The sequence below is a fragment of the Suricata suricatta genome, chromosome 12 (genome assembly GCF_006229205.1).
Source record: "Suricata suricatta isolate VVHF042 chromosome 12, meerkat_22Aug2017_6uvM2_HiC, whole genome shotgun sequence".
Taxonomy (NCBI): Eukaryota; Metazoa; Chordata; class Mammalia; order Carnivora; family Herpestidae; genus Suricata; species Suricata suricatta.
In genome coordinates, this window is record NC_043711.1 from 90,756,138 (window position 1) to 90,771,579 (window position 15,442).

Below are 15,442 nucleotides of genomic sequence, written 5' to 3' on the forward strand. Positions count from 1 at the left end.
ATATATTGAAAGAACACACACACATATACACACAGTATGTATATTTTACTCCCTATTGATGAATTTTTTATTCATTTGTCATTTTTTGTTGTATGTGAAAGTATATTCTGATGATTTCATAGAACGTAAGCTTATCACTGCAACAGGGTTCTAGCCCCTTTGGATATTCTTAGATTCCTTCTTTAGCCCCTCCTCAAGGCCCAGAGACCTCCCTTTTGCCCCTGTGTACCCCCTTCCCACCCCTGTCTCAAGGAGTTATTGCCTTTGATGTTTAATGAAGACCTTTCCTCCTAGAAACTCCGGGAGATGGCTTCCCCTGACCCAAAGGGCAAGCCACATCTTGGAATTAGTGTAGCATTCTTCCCTTCCTGGAATTCCCTTCGTGGTGCCCGGACAGCCCGGCAGTCTGTCCTTTTGCAGGCCCCTTCTACCCCACCATCTTGTTTTGCTCTGAATTCCCATTCACTAGTTATTTGGAAGGAGAACCACACAGAGAGAAATTGAGGAACAAGGTGATTCTTGCAGCGTCATAACCCCGCTCTGTGTGGTTGGGGAGCTAGTCCGTCTTGCATGTTGGTAAACTCCACATGCTGGCTGCCGTCTGCCTCAACGCCTCTCTCCCCAGCCACTCCCCACAAAGGACAATCAGTTATGGTTTTTCATGCACCACTTCTGGGGAAGGAGAAACGCTGGCTTAATTCAAACCACCTGTCCTACCCCTGGGTCACAGCCAAGGCTTCCCCCGCATGGAGGGTCTTCATGCTCTGCCAACCCATTCATTTCTTACCACGCTCTGCTTCTTGGCATTTGGTGAGAAGTTCATTTACTTTTTGAGCACTCATTACCGATGAGCAAACTGGGGGTACAGCAGTGTCCAAAACATGAAAACCTCCTCCTTCATGGAGCCAACATTCTAATGGGGTGAGACAAGTAACAAATCAATAAAATGTGTAAGGTGTTAGAAAGTGATAAACATTAAAAAAGTGATAAAAATAAACAGAAAATGGAACATGGCTGTGGTTTGTGATTTTAAATTGAGCCGTGAGGGTTGAACTTGTTGAGAAGGGGATATTTGAGTAAACACAAGTGGTGAAGGAATGAGCTGTGTATTTGAGAGAAGAGTGTTCCAGAGAGCAGTGCAAAGGCCCTGAGGCAGAATCATGCCTGGTGTGGCCAGGATGGCATGAACCAGGAGGATGGTGGGGGGTAGTCAGCGAGGTGAGGGACACAGAGGTGGGTGTGAGGGCACTAGACCATATAGCATGTGGTGGGAAGCCACTGTAAGGCCCCTGTTCTTCCTCTGAGTGACAAGGGGACCACTGGAGGGTGGTGAGCAGAGGAGTGCTGTGATCTGACATCTTAACAGGATGATTCTGGCCCCCGAGGGAGAAAAGACCATAGCAAGGGTGGAGGCAGGGAAGCCCATCTCTCATTTAGGAGGCGTGAGAAGTGAATCTTGAAGAAGCCTCTGAGCCAGTGTGGGACAGTGCTAGATTCAGAGTCACAAGACCTGGGTTTGAATCGCATCCAAGATGTACTAGGGACATGACGCCCCCACTTTCTGAGCTTCCTCTTCTTCACCTGCAGAATGGAGAGAATAGTCACATGAGTTCTTTGCAGAACGGAGGCAGGTTAAGTGGAGAACGCGTGTGGAAAAGCTGGGCCCAGTGGCTGGCCCACGCTAGGCACTCGGTAAGATGCGGCAGCAGAGGGCTGATGTTCAGGTGTCATGCATTTAGGATTTGACTGCATCCGAGGGAGACATGTCGTGTTTGCATGTTTAGTTATTTTTAAGTGTGCTAATTGCCTCTTTAAATGAATTGTTGTAATTGTGTTATTCCAATATTTTGATACAACATATGCTTATTTTTGCAAAAGGCTTCTGGCTGGTTGGGCTGGTTCCAGTGTGTTGAGGTTTTGGGTTTTAAATGAAAGGAATGGACTCGTGCAGTCATTCAGTGTTCACTGGGCCCATGTTCCGTGCTAACCTGTTCTGGGAGCTGGGGGGCGGGGGGAAAAGCAGGCAGGAAGGCAGTGGTCCGGGTGATAACTGAAGGTTTGCCAGTCTGCCAGGAGGGACCTAGGGGTGCTTTCAACCTGAAACCTGGCACCCTCCCCATCTGACGTGCCCACTCACCACATTCTAACTGAGCACGTACTGTGTGCCACGCGCTGTGCTACGTGCTGGTGACAAGACAGTCTTACCCCTGCCCTCATGGGGTTGGGGTGGGTGTGGGGGGACACAAGCAAAAAGTAAGTAAAGAATAAAAGATAATTGGAGGTGTGTGATACTGTGAGGAGCACAAGCAAGGGGCCGCAGAGGGGGAATGTGGGGCGGGGAGTCTTGCTGCAGGGGGGAGGCTCCCTAGAACCCTGGTTTCTGGGATGATATGAGGCCTGTGGCTGAGTCCCACCTAAAGCCAGTCAGCCCTCAGCCCATCAGGCTGAAGACAGATCACCCCATGGTGTGCCAGCTTGGGGCGTGAGGAGGAGGAGTTCAGACCATTCACAGTGAGGGTACTGAGTGCGTGAGCTGTTGTCTACTTGCTGTGTGTTCTTGGGGGAGGTTCCTTAACATCTCTGGAACTCTGAGCAAGGGCAACAATGGCGACAATAACAGCTGACACCAAGCGGGCTGACTCTGCACCAGGCAGCATCCTGAACAGTCCTTTAAGTGCCTCAAATCACATACTTAGTGTGTGGCAGAGCCAGGATCCAAACCCAGGTCCTGCGGCACTTGACCACACGCTGTACTCCTGTGTAATGGAGACAGATATCATTTGTGTCCAGGGCGGCACAAAGGTTGAATGAGGTGTATGCTCATGGCGTCTGTCCTGGGGCCTGGCTCATACATGCGTTGACTAATTATTCTTGAGCTCTTACTTTGGCCAGGTTCCGGGAGACAGGACCAACAAGGGCTGTTTTAGCAGAACTCACACTGAACATGGAACAAATAATTATGCAAGCAGTTAGTTTACTGCAGGTTTGATGAGTGCCTCCGAAGCGAATGCAGAGCCACCTGGAGGCACGTAAGGGGCTCTGACCCACTCCAGAGAGTATCGGAGAAGCCATTTAAGCCAGCCTATTGCTGAGGGGTGAGTAGGAATCAGTCAGATGAAGGGAGAGCATGTGCTGGGTACAACATGACAGCAGAGGGAACAGCCTATGGGAGGCTCTGGGGGCAGGCAAGGTGGCTAGAGGGGTGATGGAGGGCAGCCATGTGAGGATGCCAGAGCCATGTTTGGGACTGAGGGGCTTTATCCTCAGGACAGTGGGGAGCCATCAAAACCATTATAAGTATGGAAGTGGCATGCTGAGGTGATCATCTTTCTAGAGACCACTCTAGCCACATGGAGGAGATGGACTGGCGGGAAAGGAGTGGGCTGTGGGAGGCCAGGACAGAGGCTGTTGCATTTGCTCAGGTAAGAGACAGTGTGGCCTGGACCAGGGCAGTGGCGGTGGGAATGGAGAAAAATAGGTAGGTTTAAAAGATAGTTTAGAGGAGTCTCACTAGATTTGAGGAATGACCAAGGGTAAGCCCCAAGTCCGTAGCTTTATTAACTGGACGGATAACTGGATGAGGGAGACACAGGTGCAAGGTGGGGGAGGATAACATGAGTATAGCTTTGCACATGTTGACTTTGAGATGCTGTGAGACACTAGGTGAAAACATTGGGGAGGGGAGATGTTCAGATGCTCACATCTGGAGTTCAGATGAATGCCAAGATTGGAGGTGGAAATGTGGCACTAGATGGAAATTAAAACTGAGCCCAAGTTCTACCCAGTGAGAAGGTGTAGGGCAGGAAGAGAGAAGAGTCAAGACAGGCTGAGAAACTCCACCATGGAAGGTTGGGTAGAGGAGGAGGAGTTGTCATTGGAAAAGGAGAAGAGGAAGCAAGAAGGTGGGCAGCATGAGGTTCTGGATGCTAAAGGAGGGATGTTCTCAAGATAAAGGAAAGGGATAGTTGGACTGCCATTGCTGAGGGACAGTGAGATGTGGTCTGATTGGATCTGGCACCGTTGAGGCCACTGGGTGGTAGGGGCCTTGGGGGCAGAGAAGGCATGTCCCAGTGGGCTGCGGAGTGAGTGGGAGATGAGGAAGAGGGGCTACAGATGAGGAAAGCCCTTTCAGGAAGACATAGTGGACTGGGAGGAGGTGGTGGCAGCTGGAGAGGGATGGGGGGGTGCTGATGACAGTGGTCCAGCAGAGGGGGAGGCCAAAAAGCCAGAAGCGAGAAGGGTTAATGGGATGCTCAAGGTCTATGGACAGATGGGCAAGGATCATTCCCTATAGAAGCAAGGAGGTTGGCCTTAGGAAGGAGGGATGGCTCTTCTGGCATCAGAACAAGAGGCAAGTTTGTACCAAATGGACACGTTTGTGGTTCTGGCATTAGGATGCTGTTAGAGTTATTTTCTGTGTTCCCTGGGAAGTAGAAGGTCATCTGGTCATCTGCACTGGGCGAAGGGGCAGAAAAAGTGCTAGAGGATGAGGAAAGAAGATAGGCTGGGGAGAACCACCATGGGAATGAACAAGCTGGGAGGGAGTGGTTCCCAGAGGCGTGAAGACACCACACAGCTGGTGACCATGATTTCTGGTGAAATTTGACCAAAGCCTTGCTCAGCTCTCTTGGTGAAGGTGAGAAGCAGTGGGTAGTTGGGTTTGTATCGTGATGGGGGTTTTACAAGCAAGGTGCTAGGCATAGAGGAGCAAAGAGGGCCACAGAGTGCTTTCTCTCCTTCATCCGTTTCTGATTACTTGGGGCTACTCTGGCCCCTTCTCCTTTCTGTCCCCTGCCTATAGCCATCTCCCTTCACCAAGCCCTGTACCATTCATACCCTTAATCATAACAGTACCAGTTGACCTGTTGGCACCTTGTCTTGGAGAAGATGCACTAAAGGGCAAAATTATATTGACACCCACATATATGCACCAAAGTGCATCAAAACACAACCTGAAAAATCATTTTCATCCCCCCTAGGGTGCCATGTTAAGATGTTTAGAAGATTCTCTCCTCCCCCAACTGGATGCATGTGTACACGCATGCGCGCGCACGTGTGTACACACACATACACACACACACACACACACACACACACACACACTCCAGTAGAGGTGTACTAGTTGTAAGCACAGAGTGTTCAGAATGTATTTATTTGGAGAGTGGGCTCTGGGTGCAGAGTGGACAGAGTCTCAGTGGGGAAATGGCACCTAGAGGCTCCTTGAAGAGTGTGCAGATCAGACCCTGGTCCCTCCTGGTCATGTAACCTCTAGATCTTGATTTTCTGATTTGTTAAATGGGGATAAATACAGTATTCTTTTAAGAATTAGAGATTAATTGTATGTCATTTATATCTTAATAAAGCTGGAAAAACTGGGGAGCCTGGAAGAACTTGGAAGACATCCATGTCAAGGTAGACTCACCTGAAGAATTAGGGAGATAACCCACACCAGGGTAGATATACCTGGGGAGTGGAGATGGCTACTTAAGGTCATATTAGACACACATTTGTAATTAGGGAAACGTAGGATGTCATTATAGACATGCCTGGGGCATTAGGAACACAGTCTAGTTTTGTGTCACATGTCTAGGAAATTATGGAGCAAAGACAGAATTGGAGAATGTGTGCATCTAAAACACCCTGCATGATGGGTGGTCAAGAGTCAGTCAAGAGGGTTTTTATTCTAGGTAAGAGACAATAAGGAAGAGGGTTGCGTTGGGGTTTGATCTCCACCATTTAGAAGGAAATGTTGCTTTGCCAAGCTTCTCAATAACAAGGCTGGATCAAAGCCTGTTTCTTGGTTTCCAAGCCCTCAATTTGGCCATGTCTTGGCACTGGCACTAGATTATGAGGACCCAGATTCCTAGAATCTGTGTCACAGGCAAGGAAACATTACCTTCCTTTGGAGACAGTATAAATTGGATGAAGAGGGAGGTGACTGGAGTGAGGCTTCTTCCTAACTGTGTAACTTTGGGCAAGTAAATTCTCCTCTCTGTGTCTCTGTATTTATAAAATGGGCATATAATACCAGAAACCTCCTTCACTGGGTTGTTGTAAGAATTAGTTCATTAAATTTTGTGAAGTGCTTGCACCTGGTATATACTATATGCTCAATAAGTGCTAGGTAGTTATATTTCTTGATTAAAAAAAAAAAAGCTTGAGGAAATTGTTTTCAGCAGACTTGAGACCTACCAGGACATGGTTTCCACCTATGTGTTGAGCTTTATCAGGAGGAACTGAGTCTTCCTTGGGTCTCCTCTCCTGGCCATTCTGTTCATCTCAGGTACCGGCTCTGGGTCCCCCATTGAATTAGATTCAATCCCACAGATATTGAGTAGCAAATATTCTTAGTCATGGAGCTTGAGATGGATAAGATGAGTCCATCCTCCCCTCTCTTTATTCAAATGGGGAAATTGAGTCCAGAGAGGGGCAATGATCATGCAATAAAGAGATTGGAGTTTACATATAGACCAGTGAGGCAGGGGTCAGTCCCCAAATCTATGCAAGCCTTCCCTGCCCCATCTCCTGAATCCTGGTCCAGATCTTGGAAGCAGTTTCATGTGATGGGAAGGAGCCAGATCTTGGGGGCAGAAGACTAGGTCCTATTCCTGATGGTTGTGAATGTCCTTTGCCAGCAGCACCATCACTTCTTCCTGGACTGCCCATTGTCCATCTGTGAAATGTGCCCACAGCAGCCCTGCAGAGGGAGCCAGTGAGCAAGAGGTGGCTTCGGCTCTGGGTCCAAGGATGGGACCCTCTCTGAGCATCCTCTCAGAGCATATTTCTGTAGATATGCAGGGCTCTTCCCCGGGGCAGCTGTGGGGAGGTTCAAACATAGTGTCTGAGGAGAAAAGTTTTGACACCAAGCAGGTGTTTAGATACTCACCATAGCTCTACTCAAATCCTACTCACCCTGACCACTCAGTGGCCTCATCCAACAAGTATTTACTAGGAGCCTCACTACCAGGAAGCAGGTATTGTGTTGGGCTTCAACTACCCGAGTTATTTTAACATACATATTTTACTTATCAAAGGAAACAAGGATGTTAGAAGATGCTATTTCCCATATTCTACTCCCCACTTTACACATCATGTATTATGATTGTTCTAAGACTTACCATTATATTCACCAGCACCTCTGGTGCCTTTCTTCAGTTCTGAAATATTCCCAACCACTATGTCTTCAGTTACTCCTCTTCCCCCTTCCGTCACTCTTCTCCTTCCAGGATGCTGATTGAACAGGTGTCCTCTGGACACCTTCACTTTGTCCTCTGTGTCTCCTAATTTCTCTTTCCTAAGAGTTTTCTCACATCCATCTTCCAGTCCACACACATCTCTTCCCTCAGCCCTGACCTCTTTCAGAATATAGAAAAGGAGAGTGATCCCCAGGCTCACATCACCTCGGTACCAAAACCCAATAAGGGCAGAAGGAAAGAGGGAAACTACAGGTCAGTTTCACTCATGAACTAGATGCAAAAATCCTGAACAAAGTGTCCGCAATCATGATCCAGCAATGCATTAAAACAGTAATACATCATGACCAAGTTCATTCCAGAAATGCAAGGTTGCTTTAACACTTTCTAATATTAAACCAAGTGAAGTAATTTACCATATTAACTGTATTAAAGGAGAAAAGTCGCTTGAGCCTTTCAGTAGATGCAGGGAGGAGTCCATTAAAAGTAAAACAATAACAACAACAACAATAAAAACCCATGCACACTTGAAAGAAAAATAAACACCTTGACAAACTCGGAATGCCCTCAGTCTGTTACGGAATTCCTGTAAGAGCCTATGGCAAACACTGTACTTAGTGGTGAAACACTGAGGCATTTAAGATAAAGAAGAAAACAAGGGTCCCCACTTTCGCCATTTCTATTCAGCATTGTCCTGAATACAAACAAACAAGGATTAGAAAGGAAGGTGTCCAGTATGGTCCTACCTTGTGCTCCTGGGGGGATCTTTGTGCCATTTACCAAGATGAGAAAGACCAGGAGAGGACCCGATTGGACTTGGTGTTCAGGACGCACAAGGGAAAGGCATCCAACTGCCATGGCAGGAAATCAGGATACTTCACCTCCATCCCAACTCTTCAAGTAACCTTGGATGGGCCACTTTCCTCTTGGTGTTTTTTTTTTAAGGTTTTATTTTTAAGGAATCTCTACACACTCAACATGGGGCTTGAACTTAACCTTGAGATCAAGAGGCATATGCTCTTCCAACAAAGCCAGCCAGGTGTCCTGCCACTTTCCTCCTGGACCTGAATTCTCCCATCTGTAAAATGGGTGGGTATAGGAAAATGGACTCACAGTGGACTGCAGTGGCCAGATCTGATAGGAAAATGAAGAAGAGATGGGAACAAGAGCTGGTCCCATCCTCTAGGAGGGCAGGATTTTGTATACAGACCCTCTGGTGGGAGGGAGCACCCATCTAGAGATGGGGCAGGAATCTGACCAAGTCATAGGGCCATCTTGATTGTCTGCCTTGCAGAGGGGTCAGCCCTTCTTTCCTTTGCCGAGAAGTTGTTACCATTGCTGCTGTTAAGCATGTTCTGCAGTTGTGAGACACTGACTCCCAACAACATGCCCTTTTGATGTTTTAGACCTACAACAGCCAGAACGAGAGCAACGAAGACTATGAGATCCCCCCAATAACACCTCCCAACCTCCCCGAGCCATCCCTCCTGCACCTGGGGGATCACGAAGCTGGCTACCACTCGCTGTGCCACGGCCTCACGCCCAACGGACTCCTCCCTGCCTACTCCTATCAGGCCATGGACCTCCCAGCCATCATGGTGTCCAACATGCTGGCCCAGGACAGCCACCTGCTATCGGGCCAGCTGCCCACGGTGAGTCCCTGTCCCCTACCATGGTTCTTGTTGGTTACGGTAGGGAAGGGGGTGAGAAGTGAGCCAATGCCAGTGTTTTGGTGAGGACCCTCTGCTTGTGTGCCCGGTGTGGGCTCGGATGCTTGTGTGGGGGTCTGCGGAATATGAGGGCTGGGCATGGAGGGTGATTTATGTCTTCACACAGGAAACTTCTGGAACTCTGTTTATAATATCTTGGTATGATTTGTTTTGTCATTATTTCTAATAGTATAGTCTTATCTTTATTGTCATTTCATAATGGCCTTATTGAGATAGAATTCACACACCATAAAATATACCCATTTAAGGTCTACAACTCAGTAGGTGTTAGTTATACAGTGATGTGTGACCATCAACACAGTCCATGTTGGATCATTTAAATCACCCTAAAAAGAAACCCTGTACCCCTTAGTCATCATTCTCAACACCCCCACCCCGACAACCCCCAGCCCTAGGTAACCACTGATCTACTTTCTATTTCTAGGTATCTGCCTGTTCTGAACATTTTAGATAAATAGAATCCTAATATTATTTTAAAAATAATTGTATTTTGTATCTTGTTTAAGCTGCCAAAAAGAAGGGTGGTTGTGGGGCTAAAGTTTTCAGGATAAGTAGAAATGCGGCAGGCAGATGAGGGCAGGAAAGTACTTTCCAGGTTGGGGGAACAGCATGTACAAAAACAAAGGGGCAGGAGGGCTCGTGTCATACTTGGGGACAGCATGTGGTTCATTTTCTTCATAGAGCTGGAGAGAAAGGACTTGGAGCAAGAGAAAAAGAGGAGGTGAAAAATCTAGCAGGGCCTGGATCAGAAGGGTCCCGAATCCCATGCTAAAGAAATGTATGATTTCTTAGCATAATGGCTGATTTGAACCCTCAAGATCTATAGAACACTAGCACAGAGTTTTTTGTATAATAGACACAGACCCTTAAAGGAATCCTGGTACTTCTCCTGAATAACTATGATTTCTGTTTCGTTTCTGCTTTTTCCTTCACAGTTAATATATACTAGTCACAACTCTTAAATTCATTTCTAAGTGACAGGGACCAAACTCAAACTAGCCTAAGCAAAAAAGACTGAAATATCCAGGGGCGGACAGGAGTTTCAGGCATGGCTGGATCCAGAAACCCCAGTAGTGTCCTTAGGGCCCTATCCTATGCCTATTGCCACACAGCAGGCATGGTGGCTGCCGGTAACCAACATCTTCCCTGACATCTCTGGCAAGTGGCAGTCTGGGTCTTCCAGGGAGGACCACGACAGAGCAGGGCTGGACCAACCATTGTGTCCAGGAGGATGCAATCTTCGATTTTGTCAGCTTGGGTCACAAACTCACCAGTGGCTGGGGAAGAGAGACCACATGGTTGGTTTCCTGTTGGAATCCCATGGTGTTGGGTTGATCGTGTTTATCTCCGCAGAGGGTGCTGACAGGCATGTGTGGGATGCCTGGGACCCTTGGGCACGCAGTGCATATTCTTACAATCTTCACTGTGTTTTGTTTTTTCCTTGCTCTTATTATTATCAAATCTCCTTGCTTAAAAAAAGAAAGCTGGTATCCTCTATGGATTGTTGTGAACTACATCCCATTTTTTTCTTCTTTGAATCCAGGGGAGAAGCGAAAGGAGGAAGGGCAAGGGGAGAGGCAGCCAGCTCAAGCTCCGTGTCTTACAATGTGCGGGGTCTGATGCAAGGGCTCAGTGGAAATGGATCCTGCACTTCTTGAGGAATACTTTTCTTTGGGGCCTATCAATAATGCAGGTCCTCGGGTTCCTCTGCTCTAAGAGACCTCAGGATCCAGGGCCATATGGTTTTAATTTCACTTCGTTAAAATGCTGTGCCTTAGCTGCCTGCACCGCTGCTTGCTCACAAGACGTCACTACTCCAGACCACCTCTGTTGGGGAATTACGGCGACACAAGCAAGGGCCAGCAGACGCCTCTGGCAGGTGCCCCGGGAAGGGCTGTGAATGCAGGGCGGAGAATGGCTGTGGTCCTGGGCCCCGTGCTGCCGGCCTCCGGTGTGGCGGGCAGGGGAGACAGTGTGGGGTACACGTGGGCTCTGGAGTCCCGCACACCTGCCTTAGATCCTGCTGCCGCCTCCTGAGCTTCACTCCCTTTTCTTGGAGTCACAGCAGTGCCCACCTCAGACTGCAGTGAAGTGCATCTCAGATCACGCGTGCAGCCTTAGCCAGGGCCTGGCAGGGGTAGACAATCGGGAGTATTTGTTAGTATTGGCAGTATTAACAACGCTTTCCCACTGTAACCAAACGGCAGTGTTTACCCATGAACCTCACTTACCTAAAGGAACAGATACTCCCAGGAGCTTTTGTAGGGCCACCTGGTTACAGTCACTCTCATAATTACAAAGAATGCTGTCTGTTAGCTGAAAATGACCTTCTGATCACTCCTCCTAGGATGTTTTGGTTGGGCTCAGTCCAAATAGGCACTTCGAATTGTTTCCAGATTTCTTTAAAACTAGCTCATGTTAAAGATACTTCACAAATTCAGATAGCTTGAATTCTTTCGTTAGTTTTCAGGGGTACGCTGAGTTTTATATTCTCTCGTTATCTAATGAAAGATAAGCCAAACTGTCTTATCCAGGGGAGGGCTACCGGACCACGTTGGAAACCGGATAAGCACACACCCATGTGTTGGGTGAAGAGAGACAAGGCCGCCTTAGAGACAAGTTTTTAAAATTCGTCTGAGCTGTAGGACGCAGGTGTGTGTCTGCGTGCATCTGGACGTGCACACTGAGGGTGGGGCTGGGATTTGGCTCGCCACCTGCTAGGTGTCAAGCTCAGTGCAGAGGGCTTCACAAACTGCTCCCAGGCTGCTCCCAAGAGCCGAGTGGGGGGCATCACAGCAAGGGAACAGGGGCTTGGAGCAGGCGGGTGATTGTGTGGGATTCCTGTGGCTGCTCTAACAAATTGCCACAAACGTGGTGGCTTAACACAACCGGAAATTGATTCTCTCACAGCTCGGGAGGCTACAGGTTGAAATCAGTGTCGCTGGGCCAACATCAAGGTGTCCAGAGGGGCGAGTTCCCTCCGAAAGCTCTGGGAGAACCCATCCCTTGCTGCTTCCAGCTTCTAAAGGCTGCCGGCCATGCTTGGCTTGTGGCCACAACAAGCTGAATTTCTGCCTGTCTTCACATGGCCTCCTCTTCTGTCAGTACAGTCCCCTCTGCCTTTCTCGTAGGGACACTTGTGATAGCATTTAGGAATAACCCAGGATAATCCCTCCATCTCAAGAACCTTAACATAGTCACACCTGCAATTGTTTTCCCAAGTACACATTCCAGGGATTAGGACTGACATTCTTAGGGGCTGTTTTCAGCCTACCATACGGTGATCAACTGTGCAGCAGCCTTTATTGAGAGCCTACTAAGCACCAGGGATTGTCTGGCTCCGCAAGATGCACTTTATATATATATATCGAGAGCAAGAATGAATAGGAGGGGAGCGGAGAGAGACAGAGAGAATCTCAAGCAGTTTCCACACTGGCAGCACAGAGCCCAACACAGGGCTTGAACCCACGAACTGTGAGATCGTGACCTCAGCCTAAACCAAGAGTCGGAAGCTCAACTGACAGAACCCCCCAAGCGCCCCTCCAAGATGCCCTTGAGGAGGTCCCTGGGACCGGCAGAGAGACAGGTGAAGACTCCATTTCTGCTGTATGTGCCCAGAAGAGGCACCTTTAGGAAGTGATGAGCTGACACATAGCACGTTCTAGAAACACTATGAATAAACGAATGAGTGAATGACTGAATGTCACACAGTTGTTAAGAAACAAAACCAGAATTCAAGCCCAGCTCTGGCTGCTCCCACGCACCTCTCGGTTTTACCAGGTGCCAGAGAGGTGGAGCAGCTGGGCCGCAGGCGGCACAGAAGGTGTTCCGATGGCCAGGAGGTCACAGATGCTATTTGCGCAGGTTGAGATGTGTCAAGGATGTCGTCCCTGGAGAGGTGAGCAAGGCCAGGGCGTTTGACAACCATCTCGTTTATGCCAGGCCCTTTTGCCTCTGTCCCAGAGGCCACCGATTCCTTCTGGCCCCCGGCCTGGCCTGGCGGCCTCCTGACATGCGCAGCTGCCAGCTTTTCTGCTTTTAAGGTATGGCTGCTGGCAAGAACCCTGTGCAGTGCTGGAATTGGGCCCCTTTTAAATATGCTTAAAGCTTCTCCCTCGACTTCAGCGTCTTAACTGATTAAACATTCATTTCCAAGACAAAAAGAGTCAATTTAGTATGAAAGATACATTTTGCCAGTTTAATTTAAAGCACTGCACCTCCATCTGACCCCTATTTTCATAACTCAATAATTTTATCCTGTGTTGATTGTCTCATTTTGAGAGAGATATTGTATGTATAAATCAGTTTCTAAAATACCCAAAGAAACTGGAAGAGTGGAATTTATTAAGCAGGCCTCTGTTAAGTCTGAAATAATTTATTTTGGAGTCGTCCTTGGGAAATGTCCGAGCTTACAGTCCTGGCACACCCACGAGAGGAAATCTGGGAAGGGACAGTGCTGGATGCTGCCACACAGGTCCCGGGGAGCCTGTACCTTCTGCAAGACCAGAGGGAGTCCTGGGAGAGTCTTGAGTGGATGAAGATGGGCCCGAGGGGGAAGGAGTTCTGGCAAAGTTGTCCCCTGCCCCAGCCATGGGTTCCGGTGATTTGAGGAATGTGGGGTTTCCCTAAGCCGAGCCCTCGGGGTCACTGCAGCTGTGTGGTCCAGTCTTGGGCCTCAGTTACCAGAGTGGTGGGATGCAGCTGTCCTTCAAACATTCTCCTCCAGAGTTGACTGTTGTTTGCTTTTTCTGGGGTTTTGGACAAGTCCCGTCTCTCCCAGCCTCAGTTTTCCCATCTATAGAATGGGGATTGAGATTCCAGCGCCAGTGAACTCACAAACAGGAAATGGGAATACTTCCTCAGTCAGCCAGGACACATTGGACAAGTGTGTGAGTTTGAGGTTAGATAGACCCTCCACTACCACCACCACACATGTCACTGGCCCAGGGGGCTCAGATCTTACCAACTTGGATTAAAATCCTGAGTGCTAGACTGGTAATGTTAGATCCTTTGTGTCCTATGTCGCTGTCCCAAAGCATCTGGATAGGGCTGGTCCTTCTCCCACACAGAGTGGACTAGGGCCCGTGGTTCAGAAGCCCCATGCCAAGTAAAAGGTCTTTCCAGACTGGCATGCTGGCGTAGGGTGTCGGGGAGGGGGCTGGGCATCCTTAGTCTCCACTTCTCCCCCTTGCTGTAGAGGTAGTTCCCATGAGAGAGCCCACAGCTCTGGATTAGGGCCTGGGGTCTGGGGCAGAGTCTGTATTGACTCTGGGAGGTCCTGGATACACTTCTTAACTAACACCCACACCCTTCTCTTCCCATTCTCTGGTCTTCCCCTCCAATCTCCTCTCCTCCTCCCATCCCTGACTTACCCCTCCTCTCCCAGGAGATTTGGTCTACCTCTGTTTGATTCTCACAAATTGAGATGCACGGGATTCCCCTTCTGAGTCCAAGCAAAAGGGACCAAAGACTGCCCCTCCACCCTCGTCTGGACTTCTGAGCCACAGTGGGCAGTAGAGACCCTCAATCTGGACTATTTGTTTTCTTGCCCTTAATGCATTTATTTTTTTGTTTGTTTTGGTTTATGATTGTATCAGTTTTGCTGTGTACCAAGCTTGAAGCAAACAATGAACTTTTACTATTTCTTGGGTTTCTGTGGGTTCGGTAGGTCTTTTGATCTGGACCAGCTTGTCTGATTCCTGGGGTCAGGGTGCAGCTGGCCTGGGACAGCCTGGTCTAGGGTGACCTTGTTCACATCCTGGCCATTGGCCTGATGTCAGCTGGGCTAGGGGTCTCTCATCCCATGGTGGCCCGGGCCTGTTTCCATAGTGATGGCCACAGGGTTCCCAACAGCATCAAGGAAGGACAGGCCCCAGGTGCAACCACATTTAAAAAAATTTTTTTTTAATGTTTATTTATTTTTGAGAAAAAGAGACAGACACAGAGTGCCAGCAGGGGAGGGGCAGAGAGAGAGGGTGACCCAGAATCCGAAACAGTCTCCAAGCTCTGAGCTGTCAGCACAGATCCCTAGGCAGGGCTCGAACCCACAAACTGTGAGTTCATGACCAGGTACTCCAAACCACTTTTCAAACCTCCACTTTCCTCGTGTTTGCTGATGTCCCACTGGCCACAGCAAGGCACATGGCCAAGCCTAGCTTCCAGGAGCAAAGAAACCGGCCCTATTTCTTAAAGGAGAAGTCTCAGTGTCCCATTGCAGAAGGGTGTGGATGCAGGGAGGACAGGAATTTGGGCTGTTTTTGAAATCTATTGTGACAGTGTTTTGTTTGGTTTATGTGCTTTTGTTTTCTTGATGTTTAGTATCACTTACTAGTTAGGAGCATGGGCTCTGGAGTTAAGTTGACCCAAGTTCAAAACCCAGCTTCTTACACCATACACAAAAATTAACTCAAAATGGCTGAAGGACCTGAATGTGAGACAGGAAACCATCAAAACCCTCGAGGAGAAAGTAGGAAAAAACCTCCTAGACCTCCACCGCAGCAATCTCCTACTTGACACATC

General features: G+C 48.5%; 1 protein-coding gene across 7 annotated transcripts in view; it reads left to right on the forward strand.

Moving 5' to 3' along the window:
* TOX2 (TOX high mobility group box family member 2) overlaps positions 1-15,442 on the forward strand; it is a 134,282-nt gene that overhangs the window by 76,589 nt on the left and 42,251 nt on the right. For all 7 annotated transcript variants that reach the window (XM_029918592.1, XM_029918595.1, XM_029918596.1 and 4 more), the window contains one exon: positions 8,600-8,845. In XM_029918592.1, the coding sequence (XP_029774452.1) occupies positions 8,600-8,845 (246 nt within the window). The remainder of the gene's footprint in view (positions 1-8,599; positions 8,846-15,442) is intronic.